Source organism: Heloderma suspectum, chromosome 5 (genome assembly GCF_057233095.1).
Source record: "Heloderma suspectum isolate Gila_16-S chromosome 5, 16-S_ref, whole genome shotgun sequence".
In the NCBI taxonomy this organism is placed as follows: domain Eukaryota; kingdom Metazoa; phylum Chordata; class Lepidosauria; order Squamata; family Helodermatidae; genus Heloderma; species Heloderma suspectum.
Window position 1 is genome coordinate 157,137,142 of NC_139462.1, and position 22,594 is coordinate 157,159,735.

General features: G+C 46.4%; 1 protein-coding gene across 9 annotated transcripts in view; it reads right to left on the bottom strand.

Annotated features, from left to right (window-relative positions):
• ITGA9 (integrin subunit alpha 9) overlaps positions 1 to 22,594 on the bottom strand; it is a 331,280-nt gene that overhangs the window by 62,131 nt on the left and 246,555 nt on the right. For all 9 annotated transcript variants that reach the window (XR_014792283.1, XR_014792284.1, XM_084857953.1 and 6 more), the window contains 3 exons: positions 20,579 to 20,658; positions 10,097 to 10,180; positions 9,439 to 9,547 (listed from right to left, as the gene is read on the bottom strand). Coding sequence is in view for 7 of the 9 variants with exons in the window: in XM_084857953.1 (XP_084714079.1) it covers positions 9,439 to 9,547; positions 10,097 to 10,180; positions 20,579 to 20,658 (273 nt within the window). In the remaining 2 variants the exon portion in view is untranslated. The remainder of the gene's footprint in view (positions 1 to 9,438; positions 9,548 to 10,096; positions 10,181 to 20,578; positions 20,659 to 22,594) is intronic.

Here is a 22,594-nt window from a genome sequence, read left to right on the forward strand (position 1 = left end):
ATAATTAATTGCTGTGAAATATGGTCTTCTCATGGTGAGAGACATGGGCTACTTAGTTGTAAAATAGCATTATGTTTGGGAGAGAAGGAAAAGATATAAAAATACACGTGCATAAAATGTTAGAAATTATACAACCCTTTCATTGTGCTGTTTGTCATTCTGTGGTCCCACCTAGTGGCTAAAAAGATTTTGTCGCAGTATATGGACCCAGTTTGGATGGGAAATTGATGGCAAGGAAGGGGTCAAGTGATCTTCAAGATCTGATAGACATGCTTTTTAATCAGTATAAACACAATCCAGCTAAAGTTACGTTCTTTAAAAATCCTATCGGGACACTCAGGTATGTACTCAAATCTCTCCCTCTGGAATCAATGGAACTGAAAAGTACTCAACTTCAGCTGGGTTGTGCCTCAAGAGGTAACGGATTAATAGTGCAATCCTATACATGTTGAATCAGAAGTAAGTCACATTGAGCGTAATGGAGTACTCTTCCCAGGTAAGTGGGAGTAGGGGCAAAGCCTAACAGTAAATTTTGGGGTGGGAAATAGCTGGAAGGGAAGGTAGATGACATCTGCTTCACACATTACATGGCATCTAAGACAATTGTCAATATATATACATAGGGATCATGAGTCAAGGTCAATCCAGACTTCTTGGGTTTTGCATCTGTATGGTATATGTGGTTAAAAGCATATATTGATCATGCACACACCTTTTTAGGTGTACAAGTACAGCATTTTACAAGTACATGGTAAACACTACCAGCCGGACCCAGACTTAGTCAGAGTAGACTCCTTTAAATTATTATGACTTGAGTTAATAATGACTAACTTAAGTCTCACTGATTTCAGTTTGTCTACGCTAAGTATGACTAGTCTGGATCCAACTCGTGATGGATGAAGTGGCTGAAAGGCACATGATTCTACCTCTGGTAGGATAACCACATTTCGGTTTAACCTGCTCAGGACGGTGTGTGTAAAGCAGGTCACAAATCAGGGGGGAAAAACAGACTTTGCACCTTCCATAAAACATTCATTAAAATGCTGGTTACAGTTTAGGCCTAGAGCAGGCCAGCACAACTTGAGACCCATCCAAATCAGGCACAGCTCCACCAGATATTTATTTTGGGCAAACTGTGCTTAACTCCCCTCCCCTGCTTTTACATTCCCAGCCAGACAGCAAAAACAGGACATTTGGGGGCCTCTGGTGAGCTGCTTTATATGGCTGGTAGCTGTGTTTGTCTTAGCACAGGAGTGGGTGACTTCAGGAGGTCCGGGGGCCATTTCACCCCCCACTGGCTGTGCCCCACTCCCACAGGCGCAGAAAAATAAAATAATACATTTCAGCTTAGGCTGCTATACCAACTATGCCCTTATCTGGACAGAGATAGCCTAGTTACAGTTATCCATGCTCTGATAACTTCTCGTCTGGATTAATGCAATGAGTTATACATGGGGCTGCCTTTGAAAACAGTCCAGAAACTTCAGCTAGTCCAAAATAGCCCCAGGTACCGAGCCAGCTGTGCTGCTTCCACCTGCCCCTTCCTGGAGAGGCTACATAAGCTGGCTGGCTGAGGTGGCCTGGGAGAGCCAGGGCCTGCAGGAGAAGCTGCCACCATCCGGGAAGAGGCGGGCCTGCTGCTGCTGGGCCTGCTGCTGCTGCTGCACTGCCGCCACCACCACCACAATCACTACTGTGGACTCCTGCCTGGCATTATTTTTAAGGGGATTTTTAAATTGTTGTTGTTGTTGTTGTTGTTGTTAATTTCTGGGGGATTCTGTTGTGTTTTTAGGGTTGGGTAGCCTGCCTGATAGACGGGAGTGAGTGGCATGCGTCTACATGATGGAGGCAGTGGGGGGAGTGTTGGGGGCCAGAACATACTGAAGCTGGGCGGCAGGCGCTGGCGGAGTGCCAGGGGCAGGCCATGCCAGGTAAGGGGAACAAGGGGAAGATGTGTAGTATCTGTCCCCAGCTCTGGGCCTGTCCAGAGCCAAAGGATGGCTGGGGGAGGCATGACTCCATCTTCTGGCCTTCGTTTGCTGCCAGGTCTGTTACCCCGAAAACCTCCCTCATCCATGACATGATCCTGGATGAGGGTGCAGACCTGGCGTATATTACAGAGACCTGGCTGGCCAAGGCTGCTGCTCCAACCCTTGCAGCCATGTGTCCAGCAGGATTTTCGAATGCACAGCAGCCGAGGGCTGGGGATCAGGGAGGGGGAATGGCTGTTATCTACCAAGAGTCCTTGGTCTTCACCAGACCCCCTCTCTGGGAGTCCAAGGTTGCTGAGTGCATGTACTGGAGGTTGGGCCCGAAGGGCAGTCTGGGGATTCTGCTCGTGTACCGTCCACCTTGCTGCATGACTGACTCCCTGGCCGAGGTGCTTGAGGTGGTCTCTGATGTGTGTGTACAGTCCCCTAACTTATTGGTGTTGGGGGACTTCAACGTACATTCAGAGGCCATCCTCACAGGAGCACCTCGGGACTTCAGGGAGACCATGGCTTCCTGGGAGCTGCACCATATTCTAACTGGGCCCACCCATGTAGCCGGTCATGCACTATACCTTGTGTTTGTTTCTGGAGAAGCAGGGAGTGATCGGGAAGTCGGGGGTATCTCCACCACCCCCTTGTCATGGTCAGATCACTATCTGGTGACTTCTCAGTTCCACAATCCCTCCACAGGGGTGGAGGACCCATTAAAATGGTCCGCCCCAGGCGTCTTATGGATCCGAATTGATTCCTGAATGTGCTTGGGGATTCTCTGGGGCATGCCAACGGCCACTCGGTGGAGACCCTGGTTTGTGGCTGGAATGCTGCAATCACTGGGGCATTAGATCGGGTGGCTCCGAAATGCCCTCTCCCCCTGAACAGGGCTCGGACTGCACCATGGTTCAATCCGCAGTTACGAGCTCTGAAGCAGGAGGTGAGATGGCTAGAGTGCCGGTGGCGGACGTCTCGCTCCAAAGACGATCAAACACGGGCTAGAGCTGTATCTTCAGCCTATCACACGGCGGTGAAGGCAGCAAAAAAGGAATATTATGCTGCCTCTATCGCGTCTGCAGAGTGCTGTCCCAGGAGGCTGTTCCAAGTGATCCGGAGCCTGGTCGGTCCTGTGGCTCCGGAACCACTGGAGCATTCTAAGGCCTCCTGTGAGGCCTTGGCAAGGCACTTTGCAGATAAAATTGATCAGGTTAGGAGTGTTACTCTGCATGCTGTGGATACAGTTAGTGAGCAAGACGCGGCCTGTGGCAAACTGGTTTTGTGGGATCGGTTCCAGCTTCTTCCTTCTGATGAAGTGGACAACGTGCTTTCATCTGTAAGGCTGACCACCTGCTTACTTGATCCTTGCCCATCTTGGCTCATTATGGGCTGCAGAGAGAGACTGGGTGAGGGGATCAGGGTGGTGGTGAACGCCTCCCTTGAGGAGGGAGAGATGCCATCAGCCCTCAAGGAGGCAGTGATAAGACTGCTCTTAAAGAAGCCCTCCTTGGATCCCCAAGTTCTGAACAACTTTTGCCCAGTCTCAAATCTGCCATTTTTGGGCAAGGTGACTGAGCAGGTGGTGGCGATGCAGTTGAAGGCACACTTGGAAGAAACCGATTATCTAGACCCATTTCAGTCGGGCTTCAGGCTTGGGCATGGGACAGAAACAGCCTTGGTTGCCTTGGTGGATGATATGAGGAGGGCTCTGGATAGGCTCCTTCCTTGTTCTCCTCGACCTCTCAGCGGCTTTAGATACCATTGACCACAGTATCCTCCTGGACCACCTGGAGGAGTTGGGCATTGGAGACACCGTATTGCGATGGTTCCGGTCCTTCCTCTCTGGCAGGTACCAGAGGGTAGCACTGGGAGAGGAGGTTTCGGACCGTGGCCACTCACTTGTGGGATGCCACGGGGTTCCATCCTCTCCACGATGCTATTTAACATCTGTGTGAAGCCGCTGGGGGCTATCATCATGAGGTTTGGGGTGCGGTGTCATCAATATGAGGATGACACGCAGCTCTACCTCTCATTCAAATCTTCACCAAGGTTGGCCGTAGAATCCCTGTCCAAATGTCTGGAGACAGTGAGTGGCTGGATGGGGAGGAATAAGCTGAAGCTGAACCCTGACAAGACTGAGGTACTTTTGGTGGGAGACAAGAGCAGGCTGGGGGATGTTGGCCTGGTGTTGAATGGTGTACGGCTACCCTTGAAAGACCAGGTCCGCAGTCTGGGGGTCATTTTGGACTCCCAGCTGTCCATGGAGGCTCAGGTGTCAGCTGTGAGCTGGACAGCGCTGTATCAACTCCATCTGATATGGCGGCTGAGCCCTTTCCTTCCCAACCATCTGCTCCCATCGGTAATACATGCCCTGGTCTCCTCTCATTTAGAGTACTGTAATGCGCTCTATGTGGGGTTACCCTTGAAGACGGTCCGGAAGCTGCAGCTGGTTTAGAACGCAGCGGCTCACCTGATTAAAGGCAGCTGCCGGCAAGATCACATCACTCCAGTGCTGAAGGAGTTGCACTGGTTACCAGTTGTTTTCCAGGCCAAATTCAAGGTGTTGGTTTTGACCATTAAACCCTATATGGTTCCGGCCCAGCCTATCTCAAGGAGCGCCTCCAGCAACACCAGACAGGCCGCTTAACAAGATCAGCCTCGGATGGCCTTCTCTCTGTCCCATCAGCCAAGACAGCTGGACTGGTGGAGACGAGGGAGAGGGCCTTTTCTGTGGTGGCCCCCACTCTGTGGAACTCCCTCCCTAGGGAACTCTGCCATGCCCCCTCTTTAATGAGCTTCCGCCGTGCATTAAAAACATGGTTGTTCAGGCAGGCAATTGGGGTAGGTTAGGGTATCCCCTTCATGGATCACTGCCTTGTTGTGGCGAAGGGGCTTGCGTAACTCAGTGAAGCCATAAGCTATGCCGTGCAGGCCCACCCAAGACGGACAGGTCATGGCAGAGAGTTCTGACAAAATGTGGTCACTGGAGAAGGAAATGGCAACCCACTCCAGTATTCTTGCCAAGAAAACCCCATGGAACGTATCACAAGGCTAAAAGAGATGACGCCGGAAGATGAGCCCCTCAGGTCGGAAGGTGTCCAATATACTACTGGGGAAGAGCAGAGGGTATTTTCAAGTAGCACCAGAAAGAGTGAAGCGTCTGGGCCAAAGCTGAAAGGACACTCAGCTGTGGATGTGTCTGGTGGTGAAAAGAAAATCCGATGCTGTAAAGAACAATATTGTTTAGGAACCTGGAATGTAAGATCAATGAATCAAGGTAAGCTGAAGGTGGTCAAACATGAGATGGCAAGATTGAACATCGACATCTTGGGAATCAGCGAACTAAAATGGACAGGCATGGGTGAATTTAATTCAGGTGACCATCATATCTACTATTGTGGGCAAGAATCCCTCAGAAGAAATGGAGTAGCACTCATAGTCAACAAAAGGGTGGGAAAAGCAGTACTGGGGTACAATCTTAAAAACGATAAAATGATCTCAGTATGAATCCAAGGCAAACGATTCAACATCACAGTAATTCAAGTCTATGCCCCAACCACTGATGCTGAAGAAGCTGAGGTTGATCGGTTCTATGAAGACCTACAACACCTTCTAGAACTAACACCCAAAAAAGATGTCCTCTTCATCATAGGGGATTGGAATGCTAAAGTAGGAAGTCAAGAAATCACTGGGATAACAGGCAAGCATGGCCTTGGGGTACAAAATGAAGCAGGACAAAGGCTAATAGAGTTTTGCCAAGAGAACACGCTGATCATAGCAAACACTCTTTTCCAACAGCACAAGAGGCGACTCTACACATGGACATCACCAGATGGTCAATATCGAAATCAGATTGATTATGTCCTTTGCAGCCAAAGATGGAGAAGCTCTATACAGTCAGTCAAAACAAGACCTGGAGCTGACTGTAGCTCAGATCATGAGCTTTTTGTTGCAAAATTTCGGCTTCAATTGAAGAACGTCGGGAAAACCACTAAATCATTCAGGTATGACCTAAATCATATCCCTCATGAATATACAGTGGAGGTGAGGAATAGATTTCAGGGATTAGACCTGATAGACAGAGTGCCTGAGGAACTATGGACGGAGGTCCGTAACATTGTTCAGGAGGCAGCAACGAAATCCATCCCAAAGAAAAAGAAATGCAAGAAAGCAAAGTGGCTGTCTGAGGAGGCTTTACAAGTAGCTGAGGAAAGAAGGGAAGCGAAAAGCAAGGGAGAAAGGGGAAGATATATCCAACTGAATGCAGAGTTCCAGAGAATAGCAAGGAGAGACAAGAAGGCCTTCTTAAATGAACAATGCAAAGAAATCGAGGAAAACAATAGAATGGGATAGACTAGAGATCTCTTCAAGAAAATTGGAGATCTCAAGGGAACGTTTTGTGCAAAGATGGGCATGATAAAGGACAAAGAAGGCAGGGACCTAACAGAAGCAGATGAGATTAAGAAGAGGTGGCAAGAATACACAGAAGAACTATACAGGAAAGATATGAATGTCCCTGATAGCCATGATAGTGTGGTCACTGAACTTGAGCCGGACATCCTAGAGAGTGAAGTCAAATGGGCCTTAGGAAGCATGAGTAACAACAAAGCTAGTGGAGATGACAGTATTCCAGCTGAGCTATTTAAAATCCTAAAAGATGATGCTGTTAAAGTGCTGCATTCAATATGCCAACAAATTTGGAACACTCAACAATGGCCGCAAGACTGGAATAGGTCAGTTTACATTCCAATTCCAAAGAAGGGCAACGCCAAAGAGTGCTCAAACTACCACACAATTGCGCTCATTTCACATGCCAGCAAGGTGATGCTCAAAATCCTACAAGCTAGGCTTCAGCAGTATGCGAACCGAGAACTACCGGAAGTACAAGCTGGGTTTAGAAGAGGCAGAGGAACTAGAGATCAAATCACCAACATTCGCTGCATCATGGAGAAAGCAAGAGAATTCCAGAAAAACGTCTATTTCTGCTTCATTGACTATGCTAAAGCCTTTGATTGTGTGGATCACAACAAACTGTGGCAAATTCTTAAAGTGATGGGAGTACCAGACCACCTTACCTGTCTCCTGAGAAACCTGTACGAGGGTCAAGAAGCAACAGTAAGAACCGGACATGGAACAACCGAGTGGTTCAAAATTGGGAAAGGAGTACGACAAGGCTGCATATTGTCACCCTGCTTATTTAACTTATATGCAGAGTACATCATGAGAAATGCCGGGTTGGATGAATCAGAGGTCAGAATTAAGATTGCTGGGAGAATTATCAACAACCTCCGATATGCAGACGATACCACCCTAATGGCAGAAAGCGAAGAGGATGTAAAGAGCCTCTTGTTGAGGGTGAAAGAGGAGAGTGCAAAAGCTGGTTTGAAACTCAACATTAAAAAAAACGAAGATCATGGCATCTGGCCCCATCACTTCCTGGCATATAGAAGGGGAAGAAATGGAAGCAGTGACAGATTTTACTTTCTTGGGCTCCAAGATCACCGCAGACGGTGACTGTAGCCATGAAATTAAAAGACGCTTGCTCCTTGGGAGGAAAGCTATGGCAAACCTAGAAAGCATAGTAAGAAGCAGAGACATCACCTTGCCGACAAAGGTCCGTCTAATCAAAGCTATGGTTTTCCCAGTAGTAATGTATGGCTGTGAGAGCTGGACTATAAGGAAGGCTGAGTGCCGAAGAATTGATGCTTTCGAACTGTGGTGCTGGAGAAGACTCTTACGAGTCCCCTGGACTGCAAGGAGGTCAAATCAGTCAATCCTAAAGGAAATCAACCCTGAGTGCTCATTGGAAGGACAGATACTGAAGCTGAAGCTCAAATATTTTGGCCACCTAATGCAAAGAGAAAACTCTCTGGAAAAGTCCCTGATGCTGGGAAAGACTGAAGGCAAAAGAAGAAGGAGACGGCAGAGGATGAGATGGCTAGATAGCATCACCGATGCAATGAATATGAACTTGAGCACGCTCCGGGAGAGAGCGCAGGACAGGAAGGCCTGGTGTGCTATGGTCCATGGGGTCACGAAGAGTCGGACACGACTGAACAACAACAACAACAACAAAGGGTATTTTAGAAAACATTTTTATTGTATAATTTTATTGTTTTAAACTGTTTTATTATATGCTGTACATCGCCCAGAGTGGCTAGCTGACCAGCCAGATGGGCGATTAATTAATTAATTAAATAAATAAATAAAGTGGCAAGATGGTTAATGGGGACTGGCCAGCATTATCTTATCATGCCAGTCATTTCCAGCTGCACTGGCTGCCAGGCCATGTCTGGGCCTGATTCAAAGTGCTGGTGTTTAACATTCAAAGCCCTAAACAGCTTGGGACCAGATTAACTGAAGTACTGTCTCCTCCCATATGTACCTGCCTAGACTGTAAGGTCATCTTCAGGGGTCCTTCTCCAGGAGCCCCTGCCCAAGAAAGCAAGGCAGATGGCTACCAGGAAGAGGGCCTTTTCCACTGTGGCACCCTTGCTGTGGAATGAGCTCCCTAGAGAGGTTCCCCCAGGGCCTATGTTGTACTCTTTGAGGAACCAGGTGAAGACCTTTTATTTTTCCAACATTTAATGTTACATTCTTTTAACTTTGCTGATTTAAGTCTATTACTGTATTTTAAATTTCTGCGTTGCTGCTAGGTTTTATTCTGGTTGTATTTTTATACTGCAGTTTTAAGCTTTTATATTTTATACTGTTTTTATTCTGTACTTTGTGGTTTTAATTTTTGTGAACCACCCAGAGAGCTTTGGCTACTGGGCAGTATAGAAATGCAATAAATAAATAAACAAACAAACAAACAGGCATCTGTAGTGGAAAAGGAGACTTTGGGTTTTATATTTCTTTAAGGAGTGCCCACTCTTTATTCCACATGGCAGGCCGGTTTTGAATCAAAGGGAAGTTTCCAGAGCAGTCTGTGATGTGGCAGGGACAGCGGGGGAGGGGGGTAGGATCTGCTCAAAGCAAAAAAAAAAGGAATGCAAAAATCCTACTAGGAGTATCTAAATTAGGTCTTTGGATCCGAGACTAGGCAGCGTTTTTGGTACCACACCATACTACACGGTATATAACAATGCAGTAACCCAGAGTGCAGTACAGCAGCCCAAAATCCATAGGCTTCACTAACCAATAGCCAGAAGAAATGATCACAGAATCCATTATCTCGTCTTTCTTAGTAATATGTATTTTATTGTGCAATCCTATACATGTCTACTCAAAAGGAAGTCCCACTGAGTTCAGTAGGGTTGACTCCCAGGTAAGTGTGTATAGGATTGCAGCCTTAGACTTTAGCATCCTTCTCCATAGACTAACAGAGGCATTGTGTGTTGTACTGTAGATAAGAACACACACACACACACACACACACACACACACACACTTCCTTAACAAAATCCCATAAATATAATATGCACTAGCAAGAATGATTGCTTTGCATAATTTTTACCTGAAGAGTGAAGTTGAGGTCCTGAAAATCACACTCAAAATCTTCCAGCTGAATAAATTGTGATTCTGCCACAGACTCGCCATAAATAAAGGAACTGGGAGAGACCACTCTGAATGAGAGAAAGATGGGATAATATAAGAGTGCCCCAAATGAGCCCTACTTAGTTTCTGTTGCACAATTAGCTCCCAATTCTGATAGCCATTTAAAACTATTTCTCTGCAAGCACTTTTATCTTACAAAAAGATAGGAAAAACATTTCTGACTGTGAAATTACACAGAAAAGCATGCAGCTAAACTTCCTTCTGACCTGCACTATCCCAGAACATTTGACCCCAACCTTTGGTCTTGTGGATGTGAACCAAAACTTTTGACTTGACCTCAGAAATAATGTTGTCTTCTTTTTTTAAAGGTAGATCACAGTACCATAATTAATGCCTAATGTTTCTGTGCTGAGACTACAATAAAGAAAAAAAATAAACACACACACACACACACACACTCCTTTTACCATGTCCTAGTTTCATAGTCTGGGAAATTCGTTGAAAAGAAACAAACGTTCTGCCCTTGTAAACTAGGGGCAGAGGGGATTTCCAATGGAAGGGATGCTTAAAATAATCTTGGGAATTTTTAGTGCATCATTTCACGACCAGTTCCTTACCCAGTGATGGATGAGTCCACTTCGTGCATCAGGGGAACAGACAAGGTGAAAGAGTTGTCATGGAGGTTGTGTTCCAAGTTCCCACTGTGTCAAACAGGAGAGTCAAGGTTGTTGTAAAAGGCGTTTTCTTTAATACAACTGACCATGTAATTTCTTAAACTTAATTTTGAAATTAATAATCCCCCAGATGATTTCTCTTAGTAGAAAGCGTCTTTACACATAAGATGGATCCCTTTATACATCATATTAACTCCACTGTCATAACAACATGAGAGGGGCAACTTTCAGGTGAAATAAGAAAGTGGTGTGCATGTACGCAACCCAACACCAGATTTTGAATAATCGTTTTGGTGCTCTTTCTAGCCTTGTGTTTCACTGGCTATTGCCACAATATCCTGGGTTCTGTTTTCCCTTTAGCAGCAATACCAGTTAGCCATCTAGGTTCCCCATCTCAAGGGTTTATCTCGGCATCACATCAGCGCGAAGGGGTGGGGTTAACACTGCATCCAGGTGCTTTCCCCTTCTCTTGCCAAATTCACTGTTGGCCACAGCTTAGTGCCTGTAGGGAACCCTCCCTGAGTAGATTTCCTGGGATTTAAAGTAGGTATAGCAGTTGCTTATGTTCTTATGTGTATTCCCCCATTTCATGTAATTCTGAATGGTGCCTTAGCTTCACTGCCCTGGGCACAGCATCACACCTGCCACTGTACAGTTGGGGTAACCATTGTCTAGGGATGTCGAAGGAATCCATTTGGGAGGTGGAGCTCGGTGAGTTTTCGCTGGCTCGGCCCCCGGACTTCGGCTTGCTCATCTATGAATTGGCCCAACTTGGCACGCAATAGGTCAACTCACAGATTTTTCACGGGGGTGGGTGGGCAAATTGCGATTTGCACAAAATTGCGGCCATAAATAGTGCAGTTTGCACAAAACTGCAGGGGTAAATAGTCTAATTTGCACAAATTTAAAAAACCAATAAAGTTCTTAGGTTTCAGGAACTAAGCCATGGCTCATGGCCATGGCTTAGCTCCAAGCCGACTCGGGGGTGCAAGCCAACTCGGGGGTGCCACAGGGATCCGTCAGGCCCAAAAAGGGCCGGATTTCCCCGCATCAGAATATGTTACCATTGTCCCTGCTTCAAGGTGCGCCTCCTCCTCTCAAAAGTCATGCCCGAAGTCAATCTAAATGATTAAACAGGATTTTGAATAAAATGTCTCATTCCCACTGTCTATACAAGTTTTTTTTAAGCCATCTTCTAGCTGTAAATAACACTTTATCTTTCCATCATGTAATCTTATTTATCATTAAAGAAATGTGTTAAAAGGCCATTAGGAACTGGGTTGTTTGTAACAGTAGAAAATGTCATTCGCTGGTCACAGATCACACTCGTTTAGCATTTAACAGCCTCCAATATGCTACGCATTATTTTTACTTTGCACCTCTACTGAACGTGGAAGGGGATCTTGCCGGTCACAGGCATTAAAGCCCACCCCGAAGCCTTCCCTGCTCACTGGGGCTGGGATTCCTTGCCTATTTTCTGACCCCACCCATGCCTCTTTGCAGCAGCTGCCTGCTATCCTTTCTTGCCCCCCGCTGCCTTGAAGGGAAGTGTCAGTCTGTCTGTCAACTGCTGCTACAACAAAAGGAATGTTCCCCTGTGAAGTTCTCTTCTGCATAGGCCTGAGCCTAACGTCGGAGCCGGTGCTGGCAGGCAATGCATGTCCACACAGCATCATCAACTCTTCTGCAGGGCTGGAGCAAGACAAAGCACCACCTGAGGCAGGCCTCCCTGCATCCCCCCAACACTGACTTGCCAGCTCATTTTAGCTTTTGCCACTGCATTAGCTGCAGCGGTGTAGGCAGTGCCGGGGTTCGGAGGCCATATCACCCTCCATGCCTTACTTTGGTTAGTGGTAGCAGCAGCAATGGCTGCTGCTGGAGGGGCATGTTGGTGGCAGTAATTGGCAGCCTGTGGATGGCAGATGGGGGCACAATTTACCACCCCTCCCAATCTGCCACCACGCAGCTATGTGGCTCACCATGGTTCATAGGAGGGCCTAAAGGAGTGGGGCAAAACAACCCAATAAGGCCTTTAGCATGCTCAGTGGCCACAGGGTCCTGGCTGACTATTGGACATGAAAAAATGGAAACCGGGGGTAGGGAGGGAAATTGAATGGAATATCCTGAAAGAAGGCATGGCTGAGTGGTTGAGTCCTGAGCAGAAGCACTCCATGCTGCAATGCTTTGTTACAGCCCACCCCATGAACTTTGGAATAAAGTCATGCAGCAACAGGCTAACCACTTTTGCAAACTGGAGGCACCATTTCCAAGCCACTTCTTCTGTGGCTGAAAAGCTGCTTTCCCACTGTACGCCTCCTACATCTCATCAGTAATGTATAAAAGCACCTTAAATGGAACCAATCATGTCAGCATGGGGAATAATTATATGATCTTAGTGATGTGATCAGTGCTTTTAAGTGATATTAATGTACCAGGAAAGCCAGATCACCAGAAGCAGTGGATGCCAAATCTCCCTTGACCCATAACCATGCTAACTGAGGCCCCCTCAGGTCCCTTGAATTGGCCCCATACCCTCTCTCCCAGACACATAACAATTGCTGTTGTTGTTGGAGAGCAGCGAACCCCACATTTAAAGCTGCAAAGCCAATCAGCCAGAAGTTGAGGGGGTGGCCTCAAGTCCCCCCCAAAGTGGCTCCCCGCAAAGGGGCAACTCCACCTATGGTTTTGACCTATAAAGCCCTACATGGCTCAGGACCACAGTACCTGACAGAACACCTCTCCCAGCATGAGTTGTCTGTACACTACGCCCTGCATCCAAGGTCCTCTTCCGGGAGCCTCCTCCGAGGGAGGCTTGGAGGGCAGCAACAAGGGAGAGGGCCTTCTCAGTGGTGGCTTTCCATTTATGGAATAATATCACTGATGAGGTCCGTCTGGCACCAACACTGTCATCTTTTCAGCGCCAGGTTAAAACTGCCCTCTCAGGCATTTGGCAGCATATAACGAGTCTCTTGATTGTCTCTGGCTGATTGTCTTAAATTGTTTTAGATATATGTTGTTGTTGTGTGTGTTATTTGTTTCATGTCATTATGTGAATGGTTTTTATATTGTATATAATGTATTTTAATGGTTTTTAATTTTTGTGAACTGCCCAAAGAGCTTCGGCTATGGGGCGGTATAGAAATATAATAAATGAAATGAAATGTTTTTGCTTGGGGGTTTGTTTTTTGTGGGGGAGGGCAACTTTCACAATACAGAGGTAACTGAAATTAATTAAGACCAAAATGCAATTAGACAGCCAATAGGAAATAACGAAATTACGATAGCAAGAATCAGCTAAGGCTTTTCCCTCTTTCAGAAGGACATCCTTTTATAAACACAGGGTAGGCCATTGTGTGAATGCCTGTTTTAGGTTCCATGTATACCATGTAGAGATTAAGAATGTAGGTGTAAATAATGCCCATTTTCTAATGTATGTTAGGGTTTCTTAGCGTATAACTACACTACAAACCTATACCAGTTAACTGTCATGCCTTTGCCAAAGAACCCTGGGAACTGGCCCATTGGGGTGGCCCCCAAATTATGGAATGATCTCTCTGACGAGGCCCGCCTGGTACCAATGTTGTTATCTTTTTGGCACCAGGTCAAGACCTTTCTCTTCTCCCAGGCATTCGGCAGCATATGTTAAGTTTTAATTGATCCTGGAATGTCTTATGGTTATGGTTGTTTACTTTTGAGATTGTTTGTTTGAAGTTGTTTTAGATATATGTTTCTTTTGTGTATATTGTCTGTTCATGTGGGTTTTTTTATGTAAATGGTTTTTAATCTCTGTATATTGTATTTTTAATGTTTTTAATCTTTGTAAACCGCTAAGAGCACTTCAGCTATTGGGCAGTATAGAAATGTAATAAATAACAACAACAACAACAACAACTGTAATTTCAAGAAGGTAATGAGAATCCCCTGCTACAAATCCCTAGCACTCTTCACAGAATTACCATTGCCAAGGTTCCTTGGGTAAAGGGAGAGACTATCGAACCAGTTTACACCAGTGGTGTAGATACAATAATGCTTAATATTTAACATCTGTATGGCACTTCCAAGTGTTCGATGTGCTTCACTTACATTACCCAGATGAAATCCTCACAACAGCCCTGTAAAGTAAGTCAGTGAGTTAGGAACCCAAGAAGCTGCCTGGTTGATCTATGTTGGCCCACCAGACCATGAGTCCACCTAACTCGGTACTGTCTATACTGACTGGCAGCAGCTCTCCAGGGGACATTCCCAGCCCTACATGGAGATACCAGAGATGGAACCTGAGAACTTCTGCATGCAAAGCAGGTGCTCTGTCACCAAGCTATGGCCCAGAGGTGTGAATCGAGTGACTTGTTGATCCGTACCTCAATCTCTCAGCCACCACACTTGGCATTTCACCTCATGCAATATGACAGAAGCACACATGAACCTGAAATGAACACTTTCTTCAACCATTTCTATAAGCTCTTGTTAATTACTGCCAGTTAATGAAAACTAGTTTGCGTTCAGATGAAAACAACCTCTTTGCAAGTGCACTCATATTTACTCAGCAGATTACTGCTACATTCCTTGACTTTGAAAGCACAATAAAGGTCATCCCTGTGTGTGGATCAACTGTTCTTCTCGGATAATAATAATAAAAAAACGTCCACCAGAATACAGATGCAAGTAGTCAACTGTCTGACGTGGTGCTTTCATTTATGGTATACATGGGCAGCACAGAAGGCTGCAAGATCTTGTTCCACACACCTGTTATTTCTCAAGAGTTACTTTCTTCCCCCTGAAATTCATAATGCAACTGCTGATTCCTTTCTCTCATCTCCAACTGTTCTGTATGGTGACTTAATTATTTTTAAAACAGGGGATTAGGAATGGTTATACTAGATGCGACCGTGGGAGATGCCAAATTGCATCTACCATCACATCTTTCATGCATCTACCATCACAGCGGGAGCCTATGCTTTAGAAGTGGTGGGTCGAAGAGCAAAAGTTCATGAAGCTGAGCAATGATCGTTCCCATGCGAGTAGAATTATTTCCTGTGGCTAATCACAGATGGGGTTTGCTTCTTTATGTCTTATAATCATGGGAAGTGTGCACCGTACATTATAGTTTTCAACACTCTCTTTATCAAATCCCTGTGCACCCATTATGAGGAATCTATAGTCAAATGGAGAGTTGGCCTAAATTCTGTCCTAGCAGACTTCAGGATATCCTCTGAGGTACAAAAACATTCAGCTCAGCTGCTTCATGAGGACTCTTAAGCCAGGATAGGGGAAGCATGAGGGGCCAAGAGGCCCCTGGCATAGTGCTGTAAATGCCAGTGGAAGGACCATCAGCATGAAATAAACGTTGTCCGTTTTCTGGCTTGGATCCAATTGCTTATTTTACTGAAGCACTAGTAAATAAAAATTTTGAGGTCATGACTGAAAGGGACATTTGAGTTAAACTCAACAATGGAATGAATAAATCTATCCCAGCTTTAGGATTCTCTAGATCTTCCTACAATATATAGCACAAGAAAGATAAGTCATGCTATCTTAAAGTCGTTTCTAGCCAGCTGGGATCATTGATTATACATCATGTAAAAATGTAGCTGTGTTCACTGATCTCTCTTTACCTAGAGAGATGGGGAAGCCTCTTGGCCAGTTTATGCTGGTGCTTGGAAATGGAATAATATCTTTACGTCCTGTCTCTTACGCCGTTATAGAATCGGGAAAGATTAAGCCAATGCACTGGGCCTTTTTTATGAGCTATTATCAGGTTTAACATCACAATCCCTTGGCACACAAAGACTGTACAGACCCTAATAAATCATGTATGAAACCACATTCTGTTTTCCCTCACTGGTCTGAATGGAGAGTTTAAGCACTGAACACTGCAATCAATGGGATACCTCTGAGGGGACTCTAATTGATTCATTATCCCCGACTCAAAACCTTTTGCTTTTTTTCTAATTAGGAAATCAGCAAATTGGCTGAAGGACATGTCTACATTTCAGACACAACACACCAAGGTGCCATTTGAAAGTACCTGTCACAAAAGTGTAGAGTTGGGGTGGTGTATCAATCATGCCTGGAATAAAAAGGGATCCATACTGATGAAGCCTATGATGCAACTATGATGTCTCCCACAGCAGCAGGCAACATAACTAGCCAATTGAGAGAGAACTCAAGGTCATATTTGGAGATGGACTGTGTCATGGTTTTAATCCTTCCAGGAGTCTTCCTGAGGGAGAAAACAGACTTTACTTTCAATCTGTGTCCAGCAGCTACGTCTCCCCCCCGTTTTTTTTCTCTAGAGTAGGTGCACAGGCCCCGATCTAGATCTTAACCCCACCCCCCGTCCAGCCCCAGACTATGGTGCTGATCTGCTCTGCCTACTCTAGATTAAAAAGGAACGAAAAAGATGGAGCTGCTAGACACAATTTTAAAGTAATGTCTGTTTTGGTCCTGTGTGTTGTGCTTTTCTGAATATTCTTATCTATGCCAAGGAGTGGAGAACCTCAAGCCCACAGACCAAATTCATCCCCCCTGGGGCCCCAATCTGGCCCTCCGGGGGTTCCCCAGATGGCCACACACCCTTTTCCTAGCCACATCCCCTTTCCCCTGACCATCAATCATGTAGTGGTTTTCCAGCTTTTGCACAGTTTTTCCCCATTCTAAAAGGTTGAAATGCCTCTCCTAAGGTTTAGTTACTCGCTTACAGTAAGAGCTGTAAGCTAAAATATGCTGGTATTATTATTTTTTTGTACTTTGGCTCCATCTGTTTTCCTTTGGCCTTGCCCACCACTGGAACACAGCCTCCCAGAGCTTCTCCGAAACTGAATTCATCCCTCAGGCGGAGAGCGCTTCCCTGCCCCTCTATGCACTAAAATCAGCCTTTACTCCTTGAGCCCTGTGCAGAGTTGATGCTAAGGCATTCACCAAGTTTTAGACACTTGCAAAAAAAGAAAATGATAACAGGTTGTATCAGTCGTGGTTAACTTAAGCACCATTCATTCTGATGGGCCTATTCTACATATGACTAACTCTAAATCAAAGCCAATACATTCCTAAAAGCCGAATCTAGCTACCCATGCAGCAGAAAATAGAATCCTTGAGCAGGACCAGAGGGAGGAACAGGAGGAAGATCTCCCCGTTCTTAAATCTGGAGGCTGGGTGACTTAGTTCTGGCTGCTCTATTCTTAAGATTTAAAGAACTGCCTCTGTTTATATTAAATGTCATTGGCACAAGCTTATTATGCAAAACACAACCAACAGAGGGAGCAGCTCCAACTACGTTGTCTCTTCAGTTGGCCAAGATCAGCTTAAGGCAGTGGACACTCTACCTGGAGCTGGCTCCATGTTTTAGGGGGCCCTGGGCAAGTGCCCTAGTGGTCCCTTTTGTCTATTGGTTGGTTCTAGCAGGGTTATCTGATGGTGGCAAAAGCAGCATGGCAGGCAGCAGGCCAGGGGTGCAGAACCTCTTTCAGCCCAAGGGCAGAATTCCTTTTCGGACAAGCTGTTGGGGGCCGCATTCCCATAGTGGGCAGGGCCAAAGGCAAAAGGGGGCCAAATACCCAAAATACAAGCATATCTCAGCTTAAAACTCTTACTGCCAACTCCTGCTGCTAAACCTTAGGAGAGACATCTGAAACTTTTACAATGGAGAAAAAACTGGACAAAAGCCCCAAAACCACCAAACTGCTGAAGGTTGGGGGAAGGGGGTGTGGCCTTCTGGGGAACCCCAGAGAGCCGGATTGGAATCCCCAGAGGGCCAGATTTTGCTCCCAGGCCTGAGGTTCTATAAGCCTGCAGTAGGGTCTGGCTGGTATTTTAATTTTCTCACAATATTTCTGATGTAGCATTGCTGTCAAGAATGAATCTGAGCATGTGGAGATGTCTGGCAGCTCAGAATCAGAATGGGGACAGCAAGAACATAGGGAGGCACCCTCCCTAGTGAGCCCAGATATGGCAAGACTTTCTTCCCAAGACCCTGACATACAGATGGCCCAGCCTGAATGGCTCCCCCATTCCTCCACCACCTCCACCATGAGAACTCAAGTTTCGGAGGAGGAAGAGGGTGAGGGTGTGATTTGAGGGATGTAGGGTCCATCGCACAGTGAAGTGGGAAAGGTTAGAGGCAGGGCTCAGACGCTCCGCCAGGTTGGCCACTCGTGAAAGCCAATGTAGGAGGGAGCCACCCTAGGGGAGGGGCATCCCTGTGAAGCAAGTCTGGCCATGAAGTAGCCCAGACTGCTGGCAACTTCTCTAACTTCCACTCCATATCCTCTATTAATATCCATAGACGTGGGGATTAGCTGATTCTATGCAGTCTGAAAGTTTCCTGGAATCTGCATTTGTAAAGAAGCGTGTCCTTTACTATTGAAGTAGTGTTAGCCTGAAGCTTTGTTTCCTGCAGTGTGTTGATTGCAAAGGGAGAGGATGAAAGAACATTTATTTATTTATTTATTTATTTATTTATTTATTTTATTAACCGCCCATCTGGCTGGTCACCCAGCCACTCTGGGCGATGTATAGCATATAATAAAACAGTTTAAAACAATAAAATTCTACAATAAAAACGTTTTCTAAAATACCCTAACCCACCCCAAATGCCTGCCTGAACAACCACGTTTTTAATGCACGGTAGAAGCTCATTAAAGAGGGGGCATGGCGGAGTTCCCTGGGAAGGGAGTTCCACAGAGTGGGGGCCACCACAGAAAAGGCCCTCTCCCTTGTCCCCACCAGTCTAGCTGCCCTGGCTGATGGGACAGAGAGAAGGCCATCCGAGGCTGATCTTGTTAAGCAGCCTGGTGCTGCTGGAGGCGCTCCTTAAGATAGGCTGGGCCGGAACCATATAGGGTTTTAAAGGTCAAAACCAACACCTTGAATTTGGCCCGGAAAACAACTGGTAACCAGTGCAACTCCTTCAGCACTGGAGTGATGTGATCTCGCCGGCGGCTGCCTTTAATCAGGCGAGCCGCCGCATTCTGTACCAGCTGCAGCTTCCGAACCATCTTCAAGGGTAACCCCACGTACAGCGCATTACAGTAGTCTAAATGAGAGGAGACCAGGGCATGTACTACCGATGGGAGCAGATGGTCGGGAAGGAAGGGGTGCAGCCACCGTATCAGATGGAGTTGATACAGCACTGTCCAGCTCGCAGCTGACACCTGAGCCTCCATGGGCTGCGGACCTGGTCTTTCAAGGGTAGCCGTACCCCATTCAACACCAGGCCAACATCCCCCAGCCTCCTCTTGTCTCCCACCAAAAGTACCTCGGTCTTGTCAGGGTTCAGCTTCGGCTTATTCCTCCCCATCCATCCACTCACCGTCTCCAGACATTTGGACAGGGATTCTATGGCCGACTGTGGTGAAGATTTGAATGAGAGGTAGAGCTGCGTGTCATCTGCATATTGATGACACTGCACCCCAAACCTCCTGATGATAGCCCCCAGCGGCTTCACATAGATGTGAAATAGCATCGGGGAGAGGATGGAACCCCGTGGCACTCCACAAGTGAGTGGCCACGGGTTCGAAACCTTCTCTCCCAGTGCTACCCTCTGGTACGTGCCAGAGAGGAAGGACCAGAACCATCGCAATACGCTGTCTCCAATGCCCAACCCCTCCAGGCGGTCCAGGAGGATACCGTGGTCAACGGTATCTAAAGCCGCTGAGAGGTCGAGGAGAACAAGGAAGGAGCATTCACCCCTATCCAGAGCCCTCCTCATATCATCCACCAAGGCGACCAAGGCCGTTTCTGTCCCATGCCCAAGCCTGAAGCCTGACTGAAATGGGTCTAGATGATCGGTTTCTTCCAAGTGTGCCTTCAACTGCATCGCCACCACCCGCTCAATCACCTTGCCCCAAAATGGCAGATTTGAGACTGGGCAAAAGTTGTTCAGAACTTGGGGATCCAAGGAGGGCTTCTTTAAGAGTGGTCTTATCACTGCCTCCTTGAGGGCTGATGGCATCACTCCCTCCTCAAGGGAGGCGTTCACCACTGCCCTGATCCCCTCACCCAGTCTCTCTCTGCAGCTCATAATGAGCCTTATTATGAGGCAAAGATCAAGTAAGCAGATGGTTGGCCTTACAGATGAAAGAACATGACAATTGCTCTGGAGTATTGTGGGAAATTTAAACAGCAGCTAGACCTGGCTACCCAGTACTGCTTGGAGCACCAAGCTGGAGGGGAAAAAATTAAGGGAGCCCAAGGCGGATGCAGTAGTGAACGGTGAAGTTGCTAGGTGCTGAGTCCAGTCCTGACACTACCCAGTCATCTTCTCCTTGCTTGGAGCATTGTTACGGGGGAGAGTGGTACAAGGAAGAAAAACTGTAAGAGTTCCAATGCCATTTTAGAGTTTGTGTGAGCTAGACATGTGCCAGGCAAGAGAGATGTCTGCAACCTGCTAAGATAAAGCCTGGGGACGGAAAGTGAAATCTACGTTACCTCTGAGCAGTGGCAAGGAATGAAAGAATCGCCTCTTCCCCAGACAGATGACTGGTGTCAAAGATAACGCTGAACTCATACTACGGGGAAAAGAAAGCAGCATTTATCACATTATGGTTATTGTTCGTGAGAGATATGGCCCATATTTGAAGTAAATACCTTACTTTCATCACAGGGCGACATTTTTCTAGAACGTATACATTTAGCACAATTAGTCATGTTCCAGATTTGAAATGATTTTTCTATACAACAGGGATAGGGAACATCTGCCCTGCAGGCCAATTTGGCCTGCCAGGCTGGCCCATCCGGCCCATGGGGACTCAGCCTCTCTCCCCACTTGTCCACCCAAAGCCCTGCCCCTTCAGGGCAAGTGGGGAGAGGAATCCCTGCTGTTATCTCCACTATTTTGGAGGGAGAGTGATGTGTTAAGGGAAATCAGTGATTGGAGATAACAGCAGGGATTCCTTTAATACACTTGGGAAGGCAAGTGGCATGCTAAGAGCTTCACCCACCCCCTCCCCAGTGGGGGAAGCCACAGGGTACATGAAGCTGTAGCACTACCTGGTGCTTCAGCTGGGGAGACTCTGCCCGCCCTGCATCCTCCCCAATGGCAGAAGACATGGGGCCAGATCCCAACTGAAGCACCAGCTGGAAGAGCTCCAGAGCTGGGGTCCAAATGATGTCAGGAGTGTGGCCATGCCCTCCTTGACATTATCAGGTCTGTAAAGGGCCAGACTGGGGCAGGGGGTCATCCCCCCCCCAATTATAGTTCCCCATACACAATGTGTCCTCATACACATGTTATACAGTTCCCTATAAGTGTTCGGTGTGCATCTGTAACTTCATGGGGAATCACACATCTGAATAGTCCTCTGTATGTGATTCTCCTACCCAATCCAGCAGCCATGGCTTCATACACGTATCTTCTGTCTGATCATTCAAGAGGTGGATTGGGAGGGATGGAGTTAGTTCCCCCAGCATGCCCCTCCCTCCTCAAAAGCTGATTTGCTTGACTGCTATTTATTTACATGCACATCAGGGCCGTTTTCCTTCATGTATACGTATCATGCCACGGTACATTTATGATGCCCTGGTAAGATAAATCTGGTGTAACTTGGATTCTGCAGACATATAAACAATTCTGAGAATACCCATTGATCTTTTGATGGTATGTGGGTGGGTGGGAAGGGGCTGATGACTTGCATAAGTTTTACGGCACCCTTGTATGGAGATTAAGCCCAAAGAAAAGAGCCATGCTCTAGTACCAATGCAACTGGCACTGGGCTTTTCTTGCATAGAAAACTTGCATAGACTTCTACTACAATAAAAACCAGCTACCTCCCCTTTCTTCAGCATGGTCTGCCCTCCCAGGTTCAAGGAACTGGGAATAGGAAGGCACAGGAAAGAACTATGTTAGCAATGGTCAATACAGATTTGACTACTGACTTTAATGGTTCCACAGTGAATCAGAACTGACCTGACCATTAGGCAGAGTGAGGAAGCTGCCTCAGGCAGCAAATCATTAGCTGATTTATTGTATTTTTACTGCTAGGGAGTGGGGAGAGGTGCTTGTGGGATTTTCAGATTAACTTGACCATCCATGGATACTATGCACCTTGACTAGAGATGTAAAAATTTCCAGAATTTTGAGGCCAAGGAAAAAAATGTTTTTTTTTCCAGATTTTCAGAACAACTTGAAAGTTTGGAAAAATTGAAAAAGAAGCAATACTTATTTTTTTTTAGCCCTCTTTATAGATCACTTTGTTGCTTTAAGACAGCCTTCCTCAACCTGGTGCACTCCAGATATTTTGGACTTCAGCTCCCACCAGCCTCAGGCAACATGGCCAATGGTTAGGAATGCTGGGCACTGTAGTCCAAAATATCTGGAGGGCACCAGGTTGGGGAGGGCTGCTTTAGGAACATAAAGCAGACTTTCTGTTCCTAAAGTTATTTTATGTATGACTTAGTTTGCTCATAAAATCATCATTATATTTTAAAACTTTTAAAAGTGAACTC